Source organism: Sylvia atricapilla, chromosome 13, assembly GCF_009819655.1.
Source record: "Sylvia atricapilla isolate bSylAtr1 chromosome 13, bSylAtr1.pri, whole genome shotgun sequence".
Lineage (NCBI taxonomy): Eukaryota > Metazoa > Chordata > Aves > Passeriformes > Sylviidae > Sylvia > Sylvia atricapilla.
Window position 1 is genome coordinate 12,163,312 of NC_089152.1, and position 27,293 is coordinate 12,190,604.

At 42.0% G+C, this 27,293-nt stretch overlaps 1 protein-coding gene across 1 annotated transcript in view; it reads right to left on the bottom strand.

The window, feature by feature from the left end:
- MYO5A (myosin VA) overlaps positions 1 to 27,293 on the bottom strand; it is a 107,246-nt gene that overhangs the window by 18,213 nt on the left and 61,740 nt on the right. The window contains exons 11-28 of the mRNA XM_066328452.1: positions 26,929 to 27,010; positions 24,415 to 24,555; positions 23,515 to 23,640; positions 21,464 to 21,547; positions 17,891 to 18,052; positions 17,289 to 17,386; positions 16,598 to 16,684; positions 16,400 to 16,508; positions 15,411 to 15,622; positions 14,390 to 14,546; positions 10,673 to 10,912; positions 9,895 to 10,143; positions 7,994 to 8,087; positions 7,156 to 7,304; positions 6,307 to 6,420; positions 4,086 to 4,229; positions 3,288 to 3,341; positions 2,330 to 2,557 (exon numbers count right to left, since the gene is read on the bottom strand). Of these exons, the coding sequence (XP_066184549.1) occupies positions 2,330 to 2,557; positions 3,288 to 3,341; positions 4,086 to 4,229; positions 6,307 to 6,420; positions 7,156 to 7,304; positions 7,994 to 8,087; positions 9,895 to 10,143; positions 10,673 to 10,912; positions 14,390 to 14,546; positions 15,411 to 15,622; positions 16,400 to 16,508; positions 16,598 to 16,684; positions 17,289 to 17,386; positions 17,891 to 18,052; positions 21,464 to 21,547; positions 23,515 to 23,640; positions 24,415 to 24,555; positions 26,929 to 27,010 (2,530 nt within the window). The remainder of the gene's footprint in view (positions 1 to 2,329; positions 2,558 to 3,287; positions 3,342 to 4,085; positions 4,230 to 6,306; positions 6,421 to 7,155; positions 7,305 to 7,993; positions 8,088 to 9,894; positions 10,144 to 10,672; positions 10,913 to 14,389; positions 14,547 to 15,410; positions 15,623 to 16,399; positions 16,509 to 16,597; positions 16,685 to 17,288; positions 17,387 to 17,890; positions 18,053 to 21,463; positions 21,548 to 23,514; positions 23,641 to 24,414; positions 24,556 to 26,928; positions 27,011 to 27,293) is intronic.

Sequence of the window (27,293 nt, forward strand, 5' to 3'; positions counted from 1 at the left end):
TTGAATTTCCATTTTATTCAAATTACCAGGAACAGCTGTTAATACTAAAACTGAAGCAGCATAGTTTTGCCAGCTTAATTCTATTAATATTTCTTAAACATAGCATTACATGGAGTCTTTCAAAGCTCAAAAATAAGAACTATATGAATTTTAAATACACTGTCAAAGCAGGAAAGAATTGACAAGGGCGTGAGATTTTCTAATTTAGATAGCATAACATTACCATTTAGTTTCAGTTTTGAATGTTTATTATGGCATTTCACTTTTTCTTCAATAAAACTTGAAACAGTTAATAGATTTTAACAGTCACCTTGGCCAGTCTGATCTGAGTCATTGCCATGGAGTACCACAGGACTTTAATGAACATAAGAGATGGAATTCTGACTTTTTGACTTTCAAAACAAGCAGATGCTCTTTTCATGAGCACAATTTTGGAAAGTATTTACAATAACAATGTCATGGACATAAATTCTGGAGCTAGATATCTGTGTCTAGTATGAATTGTGTTATCCAATATGAAAAACAATAAAATATGTAAGCCTCTCAAAGAATTATTCCCAACATCTTTTGAGATCTTTGAGGCTTTTCTACTATTAATTTACTGTGGAGTAAAACTGCTGTATCTCACCTGCCAATCAATCAAGCTTTAGCAGACTGAACATTTATCATTTAGGGTCAGTTCAGTTTCTTATACTCTTATATGTATTTAATTACATTTTCTAATCAAACATTCAGCAATTCCCATCAAGTATCTAGAGATGACAATGTGAATCCACAATGTTTGCTGCTTGCTGAGGATAGCAAACACTCTGAAGTAAGGGACTTCTTCACACCACAGACACTTAATCTGTTGTGAAATATAACGGCTTTGCAAGTTAACAGAGGTCTGATTCCCAGCTCACAGTGCTCCCTGCATCACTGCCCTTACCCTTCAATACTCAGCCAGAAACATAATGGAGCTGATTAGACCAATTCCTAAATCCTTCCTTTCATATTCAGGTTTTCATAAACCAACAGTTCAAAACTGTTAAATCTGCTTGTTTTGAATTACCTTGTTTCCCTGTGCAGAGCATGAAGATGGGGATGCAGAGGACATAGAATTATGGGAAAAGCTTTTCAATAATATCAAGGAAAAATGCAAGAACATGTAGGTTACTTAAGAGGCAGGGAAATGACAGCTCAATATTGTTGAGGGTTATTTTAGCATTTAGGAAGTTCTAGTTTATATTGTAGAAGAAAATGTGTACCTTATCCTCCTGGCAATCAAATTGGTAGGCAAGAAAGAAGAAAAACAAAACATTAAAAAATATCTGTCTGTGCTGCAGCTGTCCAACCTAAAAAGCAGAAGCTATCTGCAAACTGGCTGCTGGCCATCCCACAGGTCACCTTCCTATTTCCCTCATACTCATAGCTGCTGTAAAATCAACACATCCATCCCAGCACTGCTGAGAATGTTATTATTAAGGGAAAAATTTACTAAGTATTTATTTACAATGTTCTAAATACTACAGAAAAATGTGTTCTGTTTTCTTTACAGTCAATCATTTAAATGAAGACTTATACATCTTCATGCACCACAGACTTCATGCAGTTTACTTAGGACAAATATAGCCATAACTTTGCAGCAGCAAAGGAAGGATGACATCTCCGTTCATTCCTTGTTGCCATTATGAAACACGAAATAGCTCAGTTCAGTGGAAATTACTAGTTCCTTGATTTACATGATACCTTTTCAGGTTGAATGATTCTTATTTGCAAAGATATTACTTCCCTAACTGTGTCATCAGAATCAGAGCTTTTTAGAAGATATTCATTTCAGTGGTTGCAATCTACTCTTGTTTCTATAAAAGCACACAGCACCTATCAAGCAATAATAAGGAATTCACATATCTTCAGACATCATCTTTATGAAATGGTACTGACCTGCAATCATACAGATGCAGAACAAACTGTTCCTTTTACTGAACTAATAATTGAAAGGAATTCCTTTAAATTTTCCAGTCCAACTGCACACTAGAGAAATGATACAGCTCCCAATGAGAATTATTTGTGCACTGTTAAAGGAGTCTGAGGGGATCAGACTTTGGTACAGCCTGTACACCTTCACATGAGTGCTGGCAGAGAAACCCCAGACTGGTTGATTAATACAAGCTCCTAATTCAGACTGCTGTGATTTGTGCACTAATAATGGACCAATGGATTACACTTCGGAAAGTTTTCAAACCCAGACTACTTTCTTCTGCCATTTCAAGCACAGTGTTAATAAATAAAGCATGTCAATGATGCAATGTAACTCTCCTACACAGTGCAGCTGCTGAGTGTGATTTACCTTGGGCTGAATTGCCTCTTTCTGGCTAACAAGCTGAGACCTGAGGATGAGAACTTCCTCCTTGCGTACTTCCAGCTCTTCACTGACCGAGGTCAGCTGGTCCAGCAGGACTCTGTATGCTGGGGCACCAGGAGCAGTCACCTCTGGAGCTCTTGTCTCTGTGAGGGCCTTCTGCAGCTCATTCAACTCGTTCTTCAGTTTTTTATTCTCAGATTCAAGCTCTTGACGCTGCAAGAAACAGGGACAATTTTGTCACCCAGCAGCACTGCAACACATCAGTAACCCACAGGTACAAAACTATGGACAGAAATGGTAAAAATGGTGTGTAACTGCAAGAAATCCACCAATCTCCCTTGTGTCCCTGGCCTCTTGACTATGGTCAGTAGTGTCTGGAAGGATTTCACTAACAGGACTAACTTTTTGTCTGAAATGCAAAACCAGAACCAGAACACACACACATGAATCAGACAGATTTGATGGAAAACAGAATTGCCAATCTTTTTTTCCTCTTATTCTCCCCTTAGCAAAAAAAAAAAAAAAAAAAAAAAAAGGGTGCACAACAAAGTTCACAAATAGTGGTCAGGAGGCTAAGAAAATTCTGCATCATTATTAGGAAGTATTTTTAGTTTTAGTGGTCTAAGATATGCAGTAATTAAAATAATGTTTTTTAAAAAGATACCTACATTTATCATTGTATTTTTGCTCAAATTAACATGCAAGTGTTTTAACACAGAACTCCCTCTGGCTTAGGGGATCTTTTTGTTTTGCATTCCCAGCCACACATTCTACACCTCAAAAACAGCAATACTACAATGAAATGACTGCTGGGAATATTTGTTCTGGTTTCTCCAGCTACTATTTGGAAACAGGAGAGCTGATGTAATTTTCTATGCCAGCACATACAATTGGTGCAAGAGTCTTACTTGAAAAAACCCAGAAACCTGAGTTTTAGAATTACCTTGAGCGACTCATACTCCAACTCTGCACCCCTTATGGGAGGCCTTTCTTCCTCCTATGAAAGAATACAAACAAGTGTGAAAACTAAAAATCCTTCATTGAGGTAGGAAAACAAAAGGGAACTGAAATTATTTTCCTATAAACCTGTCAAACACTCATTTTGGTACTGCTAACTTCTGTAGTTTGAATATTGGCATTGTCTCCTTTACTTCTGAGATTATAAATGGTTAACATAAACAAAATCACATACTGTCACTGGCAACAAAACAGAGTAGGATGAACCCCAGCATGTTAAAGAAATTCACTGGTAGAAATGTAGTAAGAAACCATTGCCAAAACTGGTTTCATAATTTTCCAAGAACTTAAGGAGACCAAATCAGGAGAATTTAAATTACAATCAGCTAACATGTGTAAGCCCAGTGCTTTGGCTATGCATCCTGGTTGAAACACTTGTGTCTAAAATGAACAATTACCCATTCTCCCCATCATTTAAGTAGATTTCCTTATGGCTATTTCTTAATAAAAACAGCCTTTCAGCCTCTTCTTTTTTTAAAGTGAGGTCCCAAGCACTTTTTGTTCTTGTTGTCTTCCATCAGAGGATCTCAAGTACCTTGGAAAACAAAATCACCAGTCCCTAGAACTAAGCACCAGGACAAAAAACATTAAGCTTTGTCATTAAACAAAGCAAGTGCTAGAGGAAGATAAAGATTTAGTGAAAGCCAGTCAGCATTCACAGAGCTACTGTTTCACAAGAAAGGACACTCCGGTGTCAGCATTTGATCAGCTGCAAGGAGTCCACCTTAGCTTTAGCACGGAGAGCCTGTTCTTCCTTTCTGTCCAGCTCATCCTGCAGGGATTGCTTTTCTTGCTCCAGTTCTGAAACCCGTTTCTGCAGCTTGAGGAACAGAGACATGTCCAGCGCTGCTTTTTTCTCACTAGGCTCCTGCTTGAGAAACAACAGAGGGAAGTCAAGAAGTATTCCCCTTCCACAGCACAAGTGAGTAAAGATGGGAAACAGACTGGGGAAAGAGAGGAACACGGAAATGTTACTTGATTCTGAGCATTGACTATCTAAAATATTTCATCAGCTATCAAACACTATTTTTTAAAAAGGATTTACTAGTAGAAAATGTTTCTAAGCCTAAAGCCTAGCAAAAGAAAGCACTAGACACTACCTAGCAGACAGGAGGTCTATAACTAAGCATACCTTATAGTCTTACTTGTTTGAAGGGGGTAAAGTAGAAAAAAGAAAAAGTTTGTGGTTAGACTCACCTGGAAACAACTGTAAATAAGGACATTTTTGTTTGTTGGTTTAGTTTTCAGTGATTTCTATAGTAAATTCCTCAGCTAAAGAGAAATATCTCTGGCAATTTGAAGGTTAATTTAGTGGGCTGTGACCCAAATAATAGGTAACAGAAAATATATTTTATGCCTTTTTCCTTTTATTATGTTAATTATACAGCCTGTTCTGAGCCTAATTCACTGGCTTCTTCACTATTTTCTGAGCAAGGACCAGTGTTTGCAATCTGAAGGTGCATTAGAAATTGTCCATCAGCCCTTTTGTACTTTATGTACTGAGAAGATCAAAGTATTTACCATGAACTATACCATAAAATTTTAAAGCCTATAAAAGCAACCAGAAAATTAATATTAATGACTGAAGCAGACAAGCAAGCACAGCCATTTCCACTTCATCTCCTTTTACTGTTGAGGGGAAGAGTCATAAACCATACCAACAGTTCAGGCAAAAGGAAACAGACTTTTGAGTTTTCTGGCTTTACTTGTTTGCCTTGAGGTGGGCCTGATTTTTTTATGTGGTTTTGTATAATTATCTATATTGTTAGTCTAGAGTTGGAACTGGAGAATGTTGAGGGATAAAACAAATACAGTGCTGCATTCATTCACACTCTTGTGTGAGTTCATTTCTTTGTTTATATTCTAAACCCCAAACCTGGCTCTGGAGCAGCAATTCAGTAAGTCCATCAGCCAAAGCAAAAATGGCATTTGGCTCATATGTGACATCCCATCACGTGCAGTTGCACGGTTCTTCTCCTGATTATCTGTGAATGTAGGAGCATTATCCTGAAACCATTATGCAAGGTGAAAACCTAAGTGGGAAGGCAAATTATGAAAGAGAGCATAGAGAGGCTGTGCCAGCCCCAATGCGTCAGGACATTTGCATCCAGAGGAGAAAATAATTCTCTGCGGAGGCTTTCCAAAGCAGCAATGACAGCCTGTCAAAAGCTACCCTGGAGATCCCTAAGCTAGGCAGAGGGGAGACACGGTGTGCTGTGCCCTGGCTCACAGTTAAGGAGATCTTCAGAACACACAGAGAAAACTCTGACTCTGGAAAGTGCCAAGCACAGCTGGACTCCACCCTGAAGGCTCTGTGTTTGCAGTCCCCACTGTGATGGGATGGGCTGGAAGGAAAATCTTATCTTGGAAAATATTATCAATGGCTTGGAGTTGCACCACAAATTATTTATGGTTATTATGCATTAGCTGAATCAAGTCATCTTTCTGAACATTTTTTGAACATCTTCCTGATCATTTTCCCAAACATCCTGGGATTTGTATTGCTGCATATGCAAAGGAAACTCATTCCATGTAGTTACTAGGAATGCAGCTTGCCATTTTAAATCATTGACTATACAGTAGGCAGGCTCCTCAGGAAGTCTCAATGGTTTTCTAAATTCCCACTTTGTGCTGAATAAGTGATTGTGCTTACCAACACTGACAACCAAATGTTTCACAGATGCAAATCAGCTGGACCAGCAAGTATCTACTCTATGCTTACTGTAATACAAGAAAAACTCAAAGCATACTTCGACAGTCTTTTTACACAGGATCACAACTAACTGGGGAATAAGTGTTCTCTAAAAAGAAATGGAGAAAGTTGGATTAAAGCATTAGATATCTCAGTATAAGGATATGGTGTTCAGAAGCACTTATGAAAAAAAGAGAAAGGAATGAGTTCAACCATGTATAAGTGAAAAGTTGTGTGGGATTTTTAACATTACCTCCATCCTTAGAGGTAAGTCTTCTGCTTCTGTGATCTCAGAGCTGAAAGTATATTCAGACTCATTGCTACTGTGAGTTGAGTCCGTCCTTTTGTGCCCAGGCTTGGGGATGCTCTGAAGTGCAAATGGAACAAATCAGTACCAGTATATGGCTTTCCCTGTGACTGTCTCTTCACAACCTTTAATGTAGCTTATAATATTTAGTGTTATGTCACAGTTATCAAAGTTCATAAGAAAATATTTTTGATTCTGGTCTCTCCAAAGACCTAAAAGCCAATGAGATACAGTTAGCACTGAAATCTATGGAGACAGGTCAGATCTTACACCACAAAGGACTGCTGCAGAAAGCAGAACCAAGCAAGGATGCAGCACTTTGTGGGAAAGAAACACTTAGTTTACAGGAAGCACAGGCAGCAATTTTTTAACTTCCTACACATTCTATTGAGGAATACTTTATATTCCTGCCACATAGAACATTCTTAGAACTACTTAAAATTTATCAGTGGATGAAGATGGCGCAATGAACCCCAGCAGATGTTAATAACTAGAGGGCAAAATAAGGGTGGACAGCCCAAGTAATACCACCAGGAAAGTCACAGCAGAAATTTAGCCTTCTTCACAGATGTGACAATTAAATTCTCTTTCTTAAATCAACAATAAATTTTAAATGTATTTATTTTGGCTGAACTAACCAAAATAAACAGTTATTTAATAAAAGGACAAATTCTCTTTTCAAGTACAGGTCATCACCACATACAGCTGACAGCAGTTACTAACTTACCCTACTAGACTCTCTGCCTAAACACAGTTGTAGACAGCTTTTGCTTTCTCAGCTGTGGAGCCACTTACCACCATCAGGTTCATTTCATCCTTGAGGTCATCGTAGCGCTCCTCCAGGCGGCTGAACTCATTCAGCAGGTTCTGGTACCGCAACCGTTCATCGTTCAGGTCCAGCTCCAGCTGCTTTGTCTCCTCCACCAACTTCTTCTCCATGGACTCTGCCAAAGACAGCGGGGATCCCAAGTGAGAATTCCAGCCCTGCCTATCATGCAGTCCATCCATCCAGGCAGTACAGGCCTGTGTCTGCACCAGAGGAACAGCCTGCCATTTGAAGCTGGTGTTTGTGCTTCTCTAGGCAAACATTAAGCAAAAAATATGAAGGGCCAAAGCATTATTTGGCAACCATGAAAGTGCTCACTCAGACAAGTTATTCATTCTGCTAATACCTTCTATAAATGATTCCAGGAGGGAGGAAGAAGAGGCACCGTTGGTGTGCTATGTAAAAGCAAAATGTGAGATGCTTTACACCTCAAGCATCCTGACCCTCCTCATCACACCTCCCTTCATCACAGTCCTCACATCTAGAGTTAAGCTTTCCTGACTGCTGCCTACACAGTCACAGCAGCCAGAAAAGTTGTAGGGGATAAACTGTATTAAATACCAGAGCTGCATTTTAAAAATTTGAGTGCTTTGGAACAGTCACCCCCCTATAAAAGGCCCTGAACCCTTAGGATTTCGTGGAAATGCAAATTGTAAATAATTCCAATGTTAGCAAGTTATTAAAACAAAGAAATGAATGGACAAAAAGGAATGTAAACTAAGGCAAATTAGCCCAATTTATGCAGCAGAGTGTCGCTTTACAAGGTAACATGAAGTAGAAACCCTGAATGAAGAGAACAGAGCCAACCTGTTATTTCCTTTGCCTGGTCATGGATGCGGCGGTTCAGTTCCTCCTTTTCTGTTTTCAGTAATGAGTTCTGCTCTTTCAGCTCTGATACCAGCTACAGAGATAATAAAACATTTGACTCAGAATGCAGTTCATCTTTCTCAGGTTTTTTCTTCACCCGAGATTCAGGTTGTTGAGAGTCTTTTGCCCTCTGAGAGGTCTGAGCCAGATGCAAGAATGAAATGGAGTCTTCAAGGTCTTGTTTTTCAAGGTTTCTCGCCTTGTTCATTATTTCTTATCTTACAAGTTTCTCTGTGCCCAGCCAAGGTCTGTTCTGCTGCTCAGACACAGGGACGACTCCCCCTGTGGTGGGATGTCTCAGCCTCTTATACAGATAATTACGTGTGTCTTATTTACAATTATGTGTCAATACCCATCACCTATACTAAAGGGGTCAACTCTACTCTGACCCAATCTCCCTTGAACTACTTTGTGCCACCATCACAGCAGGAGATAGAGGCCAAGGGAGAAGAAGAAGAACCAAGGGCACCGCCCTAAATCCTCCATCTTGTTCCCCATTCACCTCCATTCTAAGAATCCCAAAACTACAACATTTTCCACCCTGTGAGAAACTACACTACTGTCTATCACACCTTTGTGACTTGTAATTCCTGTCTCAATGTTGGAAGTTTTTCCCACGGACTAAAGTCAAAGACTGTGTCTTCCTGGGCTCTGTGCCAGGGCCTACTACAACCCCCTGTACAGATCCCAGACCCCCCTGTACAGATCTCAAACCCTCTTGCTCGGGTCCCAAACCTCTCTGCCGAGGTCTGTGACCTTCCAGGGCACCCAGAGGAATGCCCTGGACTCCAACATTCTTTTATCAGTATCTCTAACAACAATGACATCTTTGTTGTAACAGTTCAAATACTTAAACTGTTCTTCACAGACTGAACTGGTGAACTATTTATACCTTCATTTCCAAACTACATTTTTAAATATGTACCACTGCAAACTCCCCTGTATGTTCTACACCCTATTTCTGATCCGATGCTAAAATTGCCCTGAAGCACTCCACAGTGCCATGCATTTTTCAGTAAAGTCCCAAAGATGTAAATGGCTCATTAAAACAGAAATATTCATAAAACAGTAACACATTTGGTAGTTCTATGGTAAATTCCATTGCACTGGGTAACACCAAAATCTAACATCTTGCCTCTACCCTGAAGCTGTGTCACTTAACCTGTGTTCAGGTTTCCCATGTACTCATTTGTCTCTGATTATGGTTACTATGCATTCACTTTGCTTTGTGTATTAATATTTTCCCTTATGCTTATCTGATATTGAAATTTGTCACTGCAGCATCACATAATAATGGATTGGCTCTTCCAATACCCAAAACTTGCACCACTATCAGCAAGTATGCCTGACAGAAATCAACCTGTTTGATAAGTTTGTGGTTAGCAAAGATAAGGCGTTAGCTGAAACCTGCTGAACTAGACTGTGCACGTGTTGAATAGGCTGGCTGCTTACATTAGGCAGGATATAGCAGTACCTTTGAATACTGAACATGGGACAGATTTTGGTATCTATGTGATTACTCTCTCTAGGTAGGTAAAAATGATTTCTTGTTATGAATGCACTACCTCTGAGTCAGAAAGCTTAAGGATTGGATTTGTAAATGCTTTCAATATCAAAATCTTAATAGACTGGATACATATATTTACATACAATAAATGGATTTAGCATACTCTTCTACGATAGGTGCAGCCATTTAGGTACCAAGCCTATTTAGGATTGCACAGCTATAAAAATACAGTAAAAATACCAGCCACACAAGTGAAACAATTTAGCCTGGGCAAAATCTGCATGGACACCAGGCCCCTGTAAAGCCTCTCATGCATCTGAGACCCCATACATGCCTGCTCAGTTTCATGTTTGTATTTGTCTGCCCACTCCTCAATGCTCTTCTTCTCCGACTGGGTCTGGTGCAGCTCCTTGCGGAGCTTGGCAATCTCCTCCTGGAGGCTGATGACGCGGTTGGTGGCGTTCCTGGCCTCCTCCTCACTCATCCGCAGCCTCTCCACATCGCCCCGCAGCTTCTCCGTCTCCGTATTGTACGTGATCTCCAGGCTGTTCATCTTCTCCAGCAGGGACTTGTACTCTTTGTTCTTTGCAAGACACAACAAGGACACAGCAGCTGTTAGAGAAGTTCTGGTTTAAGGGAGCCTTTTCCTTCCCTAAGGAATACACCCAGACATGGGAGCACAGGAGCAGCTTCCCCATTTCAAAAAGGTTTTGGTCTGGTTTTGCAGAATTGCTGAATGAGGTGACAGAACAGTCCAGTCTCTAAGCCTGCACATCCTAAACTAAAATCAGATGGAGAGCCCACATACAGCAGACACCATCACCCCACCTTCCCCTAAAACAGAGCAACTGACGTGCTTCAAACGCAATACTGGCGTTAAGCGAGTGGGTGTTTTTTCTCAGTTCTGCCGAGAGGAACAAGTGGATGTTTGACTGTTCCAGTTCTACTGTGGCCTCCCCTTCTCTCCTATCACTTTTCTTCATCAGAAAAGAGAACTGAGCCCTGACAATAAGAATTCAGTGCATTCTCCGAATGCCCGCAGTGCTGAGAGGGCAACCAAGACACGTTTTTCCTGGGGAGAATGGGGAAGAGGAAAAGCAGAGAGCTTTTACCTGCTCATCGATTTTTCGCTGCAGCTGCATGATCTTGTTCTCCAGGCCAATGTGAAGCTTCTTGTAGCGCTCCACGGAGCGAGCTTCTATCTTCAGCTTCTTGAGCTCCCTCTTGGCCATCATGCGGCGGTAGCAGCACTGCAGGTACACGATGGCCCGCAGCGTGCGGCGGTAGCGCCGCCGGGCCAGCCAGCCCCTCACGTGCTTCTGGATAACCACAGACTTGTGCTCCCGCAGCATCTGCAGGTGGGAAAACACACGGCAAGGCCATCAGAGCTCCACACTGCACCTCTGCAGGTAAACAGAACACCACAGTGATGTACACAGAGACTCCTTAGCCGGCCAAGAGAAACTTCCGGGGAAGAGCAGCAAGAAATGGTTTAAATTACAAATAAAAGAAGAGAAAAAGAAGACTGGAACAAGGAGAAAACAAGGAGTAAAATGAAAAGGAACCAGAGGGAAAAACAGGACAAAAAGAACTGGAGGCACAATGAAGCACCAGGCATTCCTTTGGGTTGAGGTCAGAGCCCAGCTAATTGCAAAAGTACATGGTACCTGTTGGCAAGATTACAAATACAGTCTTTTTTTTTTTTTAACTGCAACTTTATCTTGAAACACTTTTGAATCATTGACATATGTTGGATAGAGTTCATCAATAAAAAGTTTAAAATTACCACATTTGATATGCAATGCAGTCAGTACCGCATTTCCCAGAGGAAATTGTAGCAGCTGTTAAGAAGTCAGAAGCTTTTGGGTTGTTTCTGTTATTTTCTTTTGGAGGGATTTTGTTGCCTTTTATGACATATCTTAGACTTGCTAGCATGGAAAAATTTTCAACTACTCTATTAATAAATTCATAGTGTAGTAATTCCAATTTATTTTATGGCAGAATTTTCAATCATAGCTTTGAGGTGTAGAAAAAAATCTGTATTACTTTTTAAAAAACAATCTATAACATAAAACCAGTCGTGAATGCCAGTAACCTTCATCTGTGTGTCAACCAGCAAGTTCAGCTAAGAAGAGTCTACCACTTGTTTTTGGATCCTTCACCCACTAATTCAACCAGAGATCCCCCAGGTCTGGAACACCCAAATTCAAGCAGACCACAGCTACGTAATGGAGAGCCTGCCCAAATCCATAAAGTTTCCAGGACACTGAGAGCTTTAGGGTTCACTTAATAAAGCTTCTGCAAATAAAACCGTTTATTTTAAAGAACAATATTTAGGATTTCATGTTAATGCTCAGAACTGATAGTTTAAATGACATTGGCAGTTTGCATTCTTACACTGATTTACCACAAAGCTGATAAGACAAACTAGTCAGGTAACAATAATTTTATTTTTTTTTATACTGCTTAGTAAACAAGCTGAAATGTGTTAGAAGCACTACAGTTCCAAATCAATGAACTTAAAATTCACTGGCAAAGTGGCAAGATTGTAATATATGCAAACTTTCTCCCTTTGCGTTTTATTTCTGAATTAAAAATGAGACTGGAAATACCAGCACTCAGTTAGTCAGCACACCAAGGTAAGGAAGCAGCCCTCTGAAAAACACAGCAAGGTCAAAAGCCAAAGTCCTTCTGACTTCTGTACACCATGCAGTGGGCATGCCTGCCTCCTGCCTCCTCCTTATACATTTTCTGGAACATTTTTCCTTCAGGTTCCCAGCAGGTGCCTGAACACTGAAATACAACTAGCTTTCAACAACATTTTCACCTCAAGTTTGAAAGCAACAAGTCCTGTCAAATACCTCCATCGCGCAGGGATGGTCCTCATCTGCCAGTGAATTCTCGCATCCATGCAATCCAGCGCGGAAACAAGCCACTCCCAAGTAAGGGGAGAGGATCAGGAAGTTACTTTATCTACCAGGGATATCCCAGGAAAGCTTATGTCAAAGCTGTGGAGGAACTAGGCTCCTTGTCCAGCTGAGAAGCACATTGCAATGTCTCAGACAGTTTTCCCCAGGATGTATGAAACAGATGATTCAAGCACATTAAATTCCTTGTACTGCCCACGTGACTCAACACATGCCCTCTCTTCCTACAACAACAACAGGTACCTTTCACAATCCTAAGGAACAACACGTGCCCCACACAGGACTGCAGGCAGGGCTCAGCCCAGGTGTCCTGTCACAGGGAAACCTTTCGGTTTCACTCGGCCATAATCATCACCAACTCCACAACAGCCACAGTGTTTACCTTCCCACGGCACACAGAGCCTGTGCCTCCCTCTCTGGCCATCCTGCACCTCAGCCTGGGTAAAATCCCACCTCAGCAGCACAAGACAAACACAGCACACCGCAGGGGCACTTGTCAGACTGTCAACAATTCACAGCTCGAGGGGGATCCTCCTGACAGGCAGGTCTGACCACCCCCTCCAGGGGCTCCTCCAGAAACCTGCCACCTCTATTAGGAGGGAATATAACAGGTTTATTAAACTGTGCTACAAGACAGATGGGCTGTGTATGACTCATGCAACTAACAAGGCACAGAGAAATATCTCCCATTCTCCTGAAGATTTTAGGTCACCTACTGCTGTGACCCAGGGTCACTTTGTCACATCTGTTAGAACACTGTTAAAAACACATCTTGTTTAACATCACAAATATAGTTTGTAATAACAAGAATGCTAAGAATTCCAATAAAAAGGTATGTAGATACCCACACAAAATAACAGCCAAATCAAGCACAGGGGTCTTAATAAGAAGAAATTCTTATCAAGGTTTGGGTTTTTTTCCAACTTTCTGGTTAGTTTATGTTAGAATGCTACAAGTGACTGTGTAGAAACTTTAATACAAATGAAAAATATATAGAAACTTCAACTATAAAAGAGAAAGATATGGCACATAAGCATCAGATGACTTCTGGCTGTGTGCCCTTAACATCTAAAGCTTGGGAAAAAACCACAACTCCCCCAGCTACTTTTTCAGTGAAGTATTGGCTGACTTTTGAGCCTAGTTAACACAGTTCTTGTAGATAAAAGTGCTATGAAACATGTTAGCACTTTGCAGTTTGACTCATAATTCTGTTTCCAGCCCTGTAACCACTGAAAACCAAATACTGATTTCTCAATTGAATAATTTATTATCAAGCATAATCAGGAAAATATTATCAATATCATTAGGAGAAGGTTATATCAATTTATCCACACACCAAAACCATCGTACATTAAAAAAAATAAAACCACTCCACTCATGGTTAACTTTTAATATCCAATTTTTGTGGGAATCTCTTTGCTAACTTAATTCCATAAGCCATTTCAGAATCACTGAAACTAAGGATGGGAGAGGACCAGTAGTGAATGCATCACATGTATACTGATGTAAGCAATACTGTTTTGGACTCATGGAGCCAGATTAAAGCATGGCAATTTTCAGTATTTATTTTAAATGCCTCAACATTCTCTATAACAAGTGAAAAAGTCAGAAATGCTGTAAACCACTGTTGTATTCTCCACTGGCTGCACTGAAAGTCTAAGTACATCTATGTCAGATGACAGTGAGAATATGTCTAAAATGACAAGTTGATGGCAGTATTAGATAGTTCTAATTTCCAGGTGCTGTCCCTCAGTCCATGCTCTGGTATTTTGTTAGTGCAGCACACCTAACAGCGGGCACACAAAACATTTCAGATTCCCAAGACAACGACACAGAGAAGCTTGGTCCTGAAAAGTGTGCGGAAATAAAGGCAGAGTGAAAAAGTACATTATGATTTCTTACCATTTGGTACTTGTTTCTGACCATGTAACCTCTCAGGAGAGCCTGAAGGGCAATAGTGGCATCTCGCATGCACTGGTATCTCTTGCGCACCACGTACATGCGCTGGAACTTCTGAATGGTGATGGCAGCTCGTGTTCTCCGCAGGAACTTGGCATAGCTAAGGAAAAGATTGCAAACAATACCTGTAATTATGGGATTGAATGCTTGGGGTTTTTTTTAATACCCTGTATCTTTAGATTCTTAATGTTGTCAGTGACACAGTATGTTTATTTGCTATTCTGCTGTGTGCCAGTACAACAGAATGACAAATTTAACAGAAACCTTACAAAGCTTTACGGAGAAATGCTTTCACTTCCCCTAAGTACTGTACTATACAACTGACAAGGTAAACTCAGCTTAATGTCTCATCACCTCTTCTCCAACTTTAAAGCTGTTTCCACTATGTCATCCTCCAGATCTACTCTCCTAACCTCCACCAGTAGAAAATGTTTGCTTGTTTTTCGCTCTTGCAGTAAGACAATTACAAAGTGTCTCAACATATGTCTCTTTCTGAAGGTTGGTTATTATAGCCTTCATCACCACCTCATCTTTGAACAATACCACCTGTATTCGTGCCCTTCTCTCTAGCCCCATGGCCATCCCTCAGAAGTCAATCCAAGCAAATCACTGAGTGATGAATGGCACCCCTGATGAGGAACGGCTTCTCCAACAGGACAGACTCAGCTGGGAGGGCACACGGAAACTGGGCAATAAGGATTCAGACAGTCCTGCTTTACCTCATCTGCAACATATCTCCTGAGTACTACTTATTTTCTGCATCACAGAGGCAGGGTGCTACTCAGAAAGGTCAAAACCAGGCAGGACAGACACACTCATTATATTCAACTTCCTACATTCCCCTGGAAAATCATTTCCTCTCAGGCAGTTCAGGAAGGCGAGAACAAATGTATCCCATTTAAATGCCCTACTTATAGGGCTCTGGACTGAGGCTGGTGTGGGATTTGCCCTGAGCAGTGCTTACCATCGTGCCTGGTACCCTCTGACATGTCTCTGGATGGTGATGGCAGCCTTCCTCATGCGCATGTACTTCTTCCTCATCAGCCAGCCTCGGATCGTCTTTTGGATGCGGATACAGGCAGCTCTCAACTTATCTGCCCTTATTTTTTCCAGGTAGGCTACTTGACCAGCCCGGAAAAATATTTTTGTCTTACCAAACTGGTACTTATCCTTGTCCTATTTTCAAAGGTAAAAAGAGGATAAGTTACAGTGTTAAGTGTTAATGCATAAAAAAAGGCACGAAGGGCTAAATGAAAGCACAGTTAGTAAAGAGGGAAAAGTATCTGTGTAATATTTTGGGTAATCTGAGACTTAATTTAAGTAGTGGAGAAGGGTATTTTGTTTGTATGATTCTGTTAAAAAATTAATACAATAAGGCCACAAGCATGGCCCAAAGGAGCAGTGTGAGATTTTTGCTTAGATGAGAATGCCATAAAGATAATAACATGGAAGGCTACAGGAGGTGACAAAGGGGCCTAGAAGATGAAAGCAATACAGGCAGTGCACACGCACAATTTTCTGCTTAAATTGTAGCTGACCCCTCTGAACAGTCCATCTTCAACCACATTACACAGTGCAAACAAAGCAGTTGGGGCTTCAGACATGTACACATCACTTATTGTATCAGGACTAGGGCAGAACAAAGCATGCTGCTGCTGCTCAAACACATGTGAAATTTCAGAACTCAACCAGAAAGAGAAACATATTTTATGTCTACAGGCTGTAGTGCTCCTTTGAGGAAAAAAATGAGAATATACAAAGGCACACTGAAAAAAAAATTAATTTTGTTGGCTGTTTGATTCCATGTTGAAAGGAACAGCAGTCAAAGAGCTACAGGATACATTTGTGGTTTAGTATCTTGTAGAAGTACTAAAACAGTGTGGCTATGAGGGAGTAAGCAACACTGCCTTTATTCCTGTGGATTCCAAATGCTCTCAGCACTATGTCCAGTACCTGAATCAGCTTCTCCAGGACATTTTTACATGTCTGCTTTCTGTCACCAAGGACATCTCTCTGCTTCATCAGAACCCGGTAACGGCTGAAGAACTCTTGGTATGTCCACCTGTCCCCAAAGCAGAGTGTCAGTCCCAGCAATGAACATTCCCTTAAAAAGAACAGCAGCTGGAAGCAATCCAAAGGGAGAAAACACACCTGGAGGGGAAGCCAGCGGCGCTGATTCGGATGGTCTCCAGGACACCACAAGCTCTCAGCTGCTGCACTGCCCGCTTCTCATCAAACCTAGGTAGGAACAAAAGGTGGCTGTGGGACTAGGTTTGCATTAGCTGGGGGTCCTGGTTGTGTGCACACCCAAGAGAGAAGTGGCACAGTGGGGAGCAGGGTGGATGTGATGGGTGGTGGGTAAGGTGCTCTTCAAACTCAGGGGTAACAGAGGAGAGCCTGGCTGGAGAACTGAGCCCACTGGCAGTTCCTGCTGGCCAGCACAAGAGCTACGGGAGGCTTTGGGGAAAACACAAAGCAAGTTCATACATGAAAAGAAAAAAAAAGATAATGAAAGAGGCTTTGAAATCTGAAAAAGCAAACTCCAACAAATGTCAAATGAGCTCAAGGAGTGCAAACTGTCAGTTGCATTTAAAATTGGTAGCAACGAAAGTGTTGGAATTTTTTCTCACGTAACACCATAAACAAAAAAACGGCATCAGGAAGTTATTTCTCCCTCTGTTCATCCCCAAACATCCCCTGCTGTAATGCATGTACGTGCACACAGTGAATCCATAACCAGAAAAAGCAGACACAGCACTTCACTCCGGAGTGATCCTCAGTGGCCTTGGACAATCCCCTCCCAAGACAGGCTACTCAAACCACACAGGAACTGGCATCTTACGTGAATGGAAACTTGAAGTCATTTGGCTTAATACAGCGCACATAGTGTGGAGTTGTAGCATTCAGGGTTTCCATCAGCAGATGAAGAGAGTTTCGAAACTTTTTGGAAAACAAAAGAAAAAAAAAAATGTCAGGGAATAGCCTCAATAAGCTCAGTCATCTTTGAGATAACCTCAGAAAGCAGACCTGATTTGCATCCTTTTAATTTAATTATGGCAAAGATACTGGATATTTAATGTTTGGCCCAATGATAACTGGAACCAAGTTTTCTGGGGACTGAACCCCACTTTTGATTTGAATCAGACAAAGTGGCACATGATCCAAAGACCCAGTTTAAGATTTTCAAAGCTTCTCAGCATCTATGTTAAATTTATTTTGAAAAACATCAGTTTGGGGTTCAGCACCATAATAAAAAATGGGCTGTCTCAAATTGTCCCCCAGAGTGCATTAGTAATTAGGGACTCTTTGCACCAGACTAAGTCACAATAAGCTGCACCTCTCTTAAAATCCCAAGGGATCCCATAAGGCACCAGCACACCTTGAGAACTATGACACAGAAGGTAAAGGGAGAGAGTATTTAGTAGAGCTGCATTTTCAACTCACCTGATGTCCCACAGTTTTCTTATGCTCCTTGCTGGCCTGGCCTGGCCTGGCCTTGGCAGGTTTGACAGGCATTCGAGACAGAGGCACACGCCCTGAAGGGGTTGCTGATGTGGGACTCAGGACCTTCTCCTCATCCTGGAATAACTCTGGCAGCAGCTTAAACTGGTATAACAGCATAAAAAATACACAGAGGGTTAGAAACCAGCAAGTGATTGCACCTGTTCGTGTTTAAGGCTAAATTCCAGGCTCAGTTTTTGTAAGAACTGCATTTTTGTTAAACTTCACAGGGGACAAATGCAAAAAGCAGACAGGCTAAGTGATACAGTGAGTGGGCCATGATTTAATACCAAAACTTCTGTGGGTTTGATCAGTGAGTCTCCTCATGAAGACAGAATTCTGATTTGAGGATTTTTTCATATAGCCAACAACAGCTTCCATGTGAAACTGTTAGATATCGACAGCAGTTTCATAAGTTCCAGCTGCAATTATAAATGGCTGCTTTGATCTAAGAAGGAAACAACAGGCTCCTCTCATATTCCAATGGTGCATCAGTCTCCTTTGTGGTTGAGAGGTATCTGGGACACCGAATAAAGTAGCAGGCTGCAAAGATGATTCCTGCTTTATCACTCCAAACTGAAATAATCAGCTTAAAAGAGGAACCATCAACTGAAAAAAAACCCCACTAGCCAAATTTATCTGACTGAGATCTACTCCCTGCCAGTGGGAGTGGAGGAAAAACCTGAAATGTTTTTCCAAATACCACACAGGACTACTGGTTCCCTCTCTCTAATGGCTACAAAATATACTGATACATAACAGCTGCTTTGAAGTAACTTATAACTAAAAATAACACCACCAGGTCTTTCTACTGACAACTACAGCACTTCAGAACCATTTTAAGAGTCAGAGGATCTGAACCTGTCCATGAATAATTTTATATCTAGCATCTGTGCATTCTTCCCAAGAGACAGGAGTATTCATTTTTCAGTACTAGAAATTGCTTGTGCCAAGTACAACCTAAAAAATTAAAAAATTGGTTTTGTCTTATAAAGCTTGGTGAGCAGACATGAAAACCAATGGAACACACTGCACAACAAAATGGCACCCAACAAAAACCACTTTCCCTGTGGTTGTGCCAGATGGGCTGGGAGAAGGCATCAAATATTGCCCAGCAGCACTAAGCATAGCACTCCAGCACAACAGAGTGACTAAGGATGCTACAAAGGTATCCTAAATTCCTGAACTTAAAAAGGAGTATCACAGCTTGGCTTTATCTCACCTGAGATTACCTCTGTAGCTGGTGGAAGAAGGACATTTCCTGAGGGTGATTTACTCTTCTTCCACTGACTCAACACAGAGTTGAGGATGATTGGGCTACCAGCTCCTTGTCAGCTGCCTGTGATGCAGTGAGTCGGTGTGCAAAGGCAGCTGAGCTACAGAGCCAGGTGTTTTCAGCCTGCACAGGAACTTATTTGAATGTAATATGATTTTTCTGAAGCTCCTGGCGCTCCCACACACCAGAGGTGGGGGTAGGAACAGGGTCCCCATTGTCTCAACTGCAGATGGATGAGTTCACTAAGCTGTCCATACCTAAGCCACATTCCTTTTCTCCAGCCCTGGGAAAATCTGCCAGTAAGAATGGGCAAGTGCATATCAAAGGCACTATTTTCACAGACACTGGCCCAGTTACTCCAAGTAGAAGAAAGGAACAATGTCTGGCTTCTCCAGTACAGGTTAGCAATAGTGGAGCAGTGCTGCAATGATCCACACTGCAGCACTACTCCTGTTTGGGTTTTAGTATCTTATCAATTTTCCGTGTTTCACAGAACACTAGGAGTGTTCAAAGAGAGGGAAAACACTGATTAAAGGGCAGATAATTCACGTGATAGAAAACAAGCAAGCAAGCATTTCTTCCCTGTAATTTTTTCAGACAACTTAACACACATGCTGCTAACAATCTTACAGATGATTTCTTTCAATACAGAGCCACAATAGAAGATTTTAACAACCATGCCAGCAGCAAGCATAAAAGCTCAGGATTGTTGCATTGCTTTCATGATACATGCATAGAAACTGAACTACTTCACAGAGGTTCTATGGGTGGATTTACAGAGAAGGCCAAAATAAATAGCTGAACTCTACAGTGCCTGCCAAGAGCAGTGTGTGTCATGCACTTTTTGGAGAACAAGCATCCAAGCTGTGTGTAAGAGTGGGCATGGGCAGGATGACAGATGATGCTTTCAGTTTAGAATTACCTTCTGTTGGATGTGCAGAGCAAACCCAGAAAACATCACCAGCAACAAAATAAAATAAAAATGAGAAATGCAGTTCTATTACAATTACTAACAAAAAGGCGCTGATGAAAAACAAAAATAAAACATTCTTCACATTGGTTTTGGCAAAACTTACTGTGAGGTAAAACCATGTTGTTTTTAGTGTTTGGACTGAACTGGCTCAAGCTACACTGAGCCTGCCCAAGCTGCTGTCAGGCTCCTACAGCAGCTCTGTCCCCTCTGCCTGTCCCTCAGTCACTGGCTGACATCCCATGGAGCACCCTGTCCCTCTGTCCTGCACACAGTGGCTGGCTGGCCTCTGCCAGCTCCCCAAAGATGCCATCTGCCTCCCCCCTCCACCCCCAGAAACTGGCTTCACTTAAACCACTTCTCCCAGTGCAAAGTCTGCTGTGGTGTTTCATTATACCACATGTTTTAATCATTTCGTTTCATATTATCTGCTCAGAATAGAAACAGAAGAGAAAAACGTTGGTTTTCCTGATAGAATAACATAATTTTAAATAGCCTGTCCTTGATACCCAGCTTCCTGGGCCATTAGAGCTAGCAAATTCCCAACAGCCATCACTGTGCAATGTCAAGTTAATTGCCTTCACATTTCTGAGAGCACAACCAGCATTTCTACCATTACAAAACACAGATGATGCCACTGAAGGCCTGCTCTATAATATTCCTTCATGCAGTATCTTTCAATTTAGATGTTATCTTTCTTTCAGATATCAAGAGGACAAGACTGTAAATTCTGGTTTGTGTCCTTAGGGTCTATGTATTTTATTCCTCTCTCATTTTGCTTCTGGAACTGAACTTGTCTCTCCTTCAGAAATTTTCTGCTCAGTTGTCATGCCATAAACAAGGAGCTTCTGTTTCTAGGTTGTAAAATTAAGGGCTTAACTGTTAAGCCTTCTTCTACCACTACAGTATATCAGAAGTCATTGATGTCTCTACAGAAAATATAGCAAAGTTTTGTGAAAAAGAAACCCCCCTCCTCAAAGCCCCTTGCCCCCACTCAAAAACCCAAACCCAACAAAGGAGCCCCCACAACAACAACAATCCAAAACCAGGGAAATTAATGGCTAAACAGACTGATCTTACATGGAAAAAGTTAGGATATAAGACTTCCTAAATTCATGCAGATAACCAAGTAAAACACAAACTACGTTCAATTTCAATCTTGATCTGATACTAAGTGAGAAATTTTTCCTAGGTTTATAAGAAGTTTTCTAATGACTCTTAAATCAGAGATTCATAACTGCAAAAAAAGAAAAAAAACCTTTATACTAACCTTACTTGATTTTAGGACCTTAATTTGTTCTTCATAAACTGTATCTTTATTCTTTTCCAAAAAGCCTTCACATTGATATTCCACCTGAAAGCCATCATTTTACAAGAGAAAGTATTACAAGTATTAAATAAGAACAATTTGCATAGAATTCACCACCTATAACATTCACATTTAGAACATAATTCTTTTCCATACTGAAAATATCAGCTCCCAAGTGCATCTTTATCAAATATAGATTTTCCTCAAAGAGAGTGCTTTCCAGTAAAATGCAGAACATTAAAATAGAGAGAGGAATGCTGCCATTGCATTATACCAGACATATTTCACTGCTGAGAGATGCTCGTGGTAAGGCAGCATGACTGAATGGTTACTGTAAGGGTGAAGAATCAAAGTGTGTGCTGAGCTTCTCCACTGAACTCATCAGGGCTGCAGAGCTGTCTGAAATCCAGATGCAACTGAGAAGAAAGTATCTCTCATCTCATTAGCTGAGAGGCAGTAAGTACATCTGCCTGCAGATTATTGTGGAAATGGCTCATTTGTGCTCTGAAGGACTAATTTTACCAGAAGCAATAAAATGTCTGTATGTTGCAACAATATATAACAACCCTCTGTCACAGGGCTACAGAGTCTCCTGGACCAAAGAACAGCCAGCAGCAGACAAAAACCTACCATTTCTTTCACTGTCCTAATTCAAGGCTGAAAGAAAACCAAAACTATTGGCAAAAGTCCATTTTATCAGTGCTTGCACAGTGACACCATACCCTGAGCTGCAAAACATTTCAAGGAATTCCTAGAGGAAAGAGGACAGAGAATGTCCCCAGGGTTTCTCCGCAGCTGGAATCCCACTCTGAGCACTACCTGGGGCACCAGCCCCGTTCTTCCTGCAGGAGCCAGGCCAGGAGAGGGCAGCAGCACCCCTGCCTTGTGCAGGAGGACAACTCAGCACAGACCGCTGACATGCCAGCTGGGGCTTAATGTTTCCTCCAAGATGTCTGAGTACATTCGCTTAAGCACACAGAAAACATAAAATGCTTAGCACAGACAGAGCTTAGAGCTTTGCTAGTACCTGCTTGGAGCTACTTTCTGCTTTCCTTGGCCCCTGCTGCTCACAGACTAGACACAGGAAAGCCTTGCTTTCAATATCAAAGTTTAGCCTAATGAACAGATTATGAAACATTAATTAATTCCTTCTTGTTCTCTCATCCACAAAATAGAACAGAACTCATGAATCTAAATTGTTACCGAGATGTTCTTGCTGCTTTCATCAAGGTAACACTAGATGCAAAAAAGGATAGGACCCTTCTTCTACAGGTAAATTCAGGAGCCTGGGAGAAACCTAGCGGAGGCAGATAAAGATCTCCAACCCCTGTCAGCATGAGCAGACCTATTGATAAGAATCTGAGAGCTTCTTGAAACCTTTTTTAACAAAGCTGACAATATTCTGAGGTAGCTTTTCTATATAACAGGACCACTGTATTAAATGAGATGATTAATTTTCTCTGTTTTAAGCTGAGGTGCGGCTCAGTTTGACGAGCACTGGGACCTGAACACGACATGCACTCCACTGAGACAGCCCTCAGCCAGCTCCCTAGAAATAGCTGTTCCCTGCACAGCCGAGGCGAGGGTGGCAGCAGCACACCCTGCTCCAGCAATAGAAAAGGGTGTGTTGGCCTCTCTCCTCTTTGCACACCGAGATGGCAGCACGAACAGCATTAATCCCTTGCTGCTCTTTAGCTAAAAGGAGCGGGGTACAGGATTTCCTTTTTTGTACATTCCTGTTGCATAACTGGAATTGATGCAGTAATGCTGAGAGCTGCAAATGCACTAAGCTTTCGTGCTGGGAAAAGGGATGGTCAGTGGTTACAGCATGAGGTGCAGTCAGGAGCTTGTCTGTGCCCCTGGCTCTGCACAGCTGCACTTCCTCCTCCTGAGCAGGTGTTGAGCAGGCACATTTTTGTAAGAGCCGAGTAGAGCCAGGGATGGCACTGCCCAGTCTCTGCCTGCAGCAGCCCCAGGATCTCCTCCCACACACCTGCAGGAAAAGGCCTTACCTTGTCAGCAAAGTGCTTGATGATAAAGGCCTTGTTTGACATACGTGGTTTTTCAAAGAGAGCACATTTATTCAAATGAGTATTGTATAGTTTTTGGGCCCAGGAGTCATCTGAGCCTTTTGGCATCTAGGGAAAAGAATACAGAATACATTTAAAACGTCTGGAGAACTTTTCAGTAGCAAAAGCATCTAAGAAGATGGGTGACAACACTTGATGATTTGCTTTGACATTCCAGTTCCTCAGATTTCCAGCACTGCCAGAAGCAAGGACACAGTAACCAGCTGTGCACTTGCCAGCTCCACACGGGGCACTGGGCACTGGCAGCAGGTGCAGCTGCTGGCACACCTCTGACACCAACAATGCACACAGTGTCACACAACTGAAGGCAGGGATCCCAAAGGCATGTTACCAGGCTAAGCATAACTCATCCACCCCTCTTAGAGATTTCTTGTGATACTTTGTGATAAATAAGAACCCCAGGCTGGGTTTCCACTGAAGAAGACACTCTGAGACATCCCCTGTACATCGCTCGGCATAAAATAAACCAATACGAAAGACAAAGGGTGAAACACCAAGCAACATGCAATTTGGGGAAATCTGACAGGACCAAGGACTGCAGTCACTCATCCTTGGGGAAGGGAAAACTATTGAAGTCTAAAGAAAGTTGATCAGAGACCCAGGAACATCTACAGATCCATGATGGAGGGGAAGGGGTGGGGGTGTCCATTACTAAACCCATTTTTTCTCCTCCTGTAATTGCCAATTCTGTTGTGTGCTTTCCAAATTCTTGCACCAGCAGAGTGTCAAAATGACAACTGTCTGCAGATGACTTTTCCCTGTGAGGCCCCGAAGCAGGACAGCTGATGACCTCTTTCTTTATGAAAGCCCTTTAACACACACCTTGCACTCCTCATCCAACAGATCCAGAACTCCCATTTTGGCCTCTATGAGGTTGATGCAAGGCTGATTGTCATAGAAATCAATCAAGGTCCACGGTATTTGTTCCTTCATATATTCTTCTTGCTCCAGCTTAAAGACATGCTGCAGGGCAAAAGGAAAACAGTTTTCTGTGAAATGAAATGCAGAATAAATACATTGAACTCTCTACTGAATTAATCTTGGCACATTAATCCAGGCTGTCAAGTGACACACTAGTTCAACTGAATAAACTCTTTAACAAGTGTATGAAAAATAAATTAACCTTTTTTCCTGGCCTAAAAACAACAGCCTAAATTCAAGCACTCCATATTCTCTGTAAATATCCTATCTATTTACTATACTGTCCAATAATTACAATAAGCTCTTCTCTCTTATTAAAAAAAAAAACCACAAAACCCAGAAAAACCTTCAAATGCAAGAACAGCAACCTATAAAGTAGGATGTGCCATGCTTTTATGATTTGGAAATTATGAACACCACTCTATTTCAAGCTAAGTTTCACTATAAATACTTTTGTGTTTCCTTGTAAAAGAACAGAGCTCTATTTCCTCTTAAATGGCTGCTGATTTTTTTTCCTAACATGACGCACTGCATTAAAATTTACTCTCCAGCAAAAGCTGAAGGAGCATTAGCACTAGAAATCCTTTAAGGAAAATTCTGTGACAGATTTATCTGGTACGAAGATCAGTAACTATGTAGTTGTATATTTATTCAAAAATATTATCACGAGCAACCCGCACAGCTTTAATGAAATGTGCATAAGAGATGAATTAAAACTTCAGGAAAAAACAGAATAAGATATTAAACAGGCAAACTGCGGTCTTAATAGAACAAGCACTTTGAAAAACCAAAAAGACTGCTGACTACAGTCATTTTTGATGATGTTTCAACCCCCACTTGCATTTTTCTGCACACTTAATGCTGCTGTGGCAGGTGGATGCGTGCTGGGAGTGCCCCACCACCAGCACAGGCAGGGGCTGGGGGTGCCACAACACTTCAACTGGGGTGCCAGCCCCACCTGCCCTGAGCTCAGTGCACAGCCCACAGACACCTCATACATCTGCCAGGTGGCAGAAAACTACCCTGACAAAGCTGTTTATCCCTTCACTTCATCAGCTGAACGCCACCATCCCCAACACTGCTCTGAACCGCGCCCCTGGGAGCCATTCCCACCCTGCACCTGGCAGCAAACCTGGCGTGCTCTGCTGCCGAGTCGTATCCAACCCAAGGTCTGAAAGTAAACAGAAACCCATTTCTTCACTGTGAAGGAACCAGTAATGAGGTGGTGAAAAATGCCTTCAGACCTGATTTTCGCTGTGGGTGGTGGGCACCAGGCAGGGCAGGGTGGTCAGGCAGTTCCCAAGTGGCCTCTCCTCAGCCAGGCTCAGGCTGCTCCAAGCAGCACATGAAGGTTTGCTGGCTGCCACCAGCCACAAGGGTTTCATTCAAAGCAACCTCCCCACTGTGTGCCTGCATGGCAGCCCAACAGCTCCGTGTTCACCAGCACTGCATTTGGGAACATGGCAGGACACCAACACAACAGCCCTGTCACCCCTCCGTGAGGCAGGTGCTTACAGCAATGGCACAAGGGAAGGGAACAGGGGCACAGTTATCTTCACTGAAGAAGAGAACCATTACAGCTCTTACAGCAACTAGATTTTGCTGTACAGCTGAGAAAACTCCAAGACACCCTGTGCCTAGCAGTGACAACATCCCACTCACAGAGCTGAAGCCAGCCATGGCCCTACCCACATGGAAAGGGCACACCAGGGCTGGGAAGCTCCAGCACCCTGCTTACTCCCTGGCACAGGGCACAGGGGATCCAGTCCTGTGAGCATGCACTGCCACAGAGGTAGGATCATAACAGGAGTTCAGAGCTATCCCGGAGCTGCAGCAGAGCCTAGCAACAGACCTGGCAGAAATAACTCGCCTCATCATTATGCAGGTAAGATATGTAATTGCAAACGTCACCAAGGCTGAGGAGAGAATCGTGATCTCTCTGGAGGAGGGGGAAGAGCCGCCTCCTGCCACACGTCATTCATCAACTTCAGGATGCAGCTGAAAAGCCTCAAAAAATAACCCCGGGGAGGAAGCGCGGGCGGCAGATCTCCAGCAGCCAAGCCATGCTCTCCTCTGCCCACCCAGGGCCTCTCGGAGGTTATGGACACACCACTAACTCCAACTTCATCTGCACAGTCCTCTCACTGACAGGCAATCTCAGGGTCTTAATTGCCAAGCACTGCTTCTGCCTTATAATTGTTACTTGATCAGAATTTCAAATAGTCCCAGAGCAGCAGTTAGTCATAAAATCTATTTCTAGGAAATAGTCGATCTTTCCCCATCCCTCAAAGCCCACAGCCAGGACAGCTGCTTAATAGAGTGAAGGAATTCATCCTAACCACTGGGGACCCAATTAGCAGAATGGACTTGGATGAGGGGAAAGGGAAGAGGAAATGCCAGTCATTTCCTACTTACCATATTGAACTGCTGCTGCAGTTTTTCATTGGCATAGTTGATACAGAACTGTTCAAAGCTGTTGATTTCGAATGTTTCAAATCTAAAATATGCATATACTCAAAATTACTAGTGTACTGAAAAAAAAAAGATAAAATTACCCCCAAAATTTTAAATTCCCTCCCTCCCCCTGAAATTGAATTATTTCAGGGACAAATGACACCAAGCAAGAAAACACACAGGGAAATGGCAAATTGCACTACATAGGCAGTTAAGTGATGCTAAAGGACTGATGTTCCTGGAGAGCACATTAATTCTCTCTGTCCTCTCTCTAAGTGCCACCTTGGAGGAACCTGACATGAAAATTGCCTTGTAACTTCCCAAAA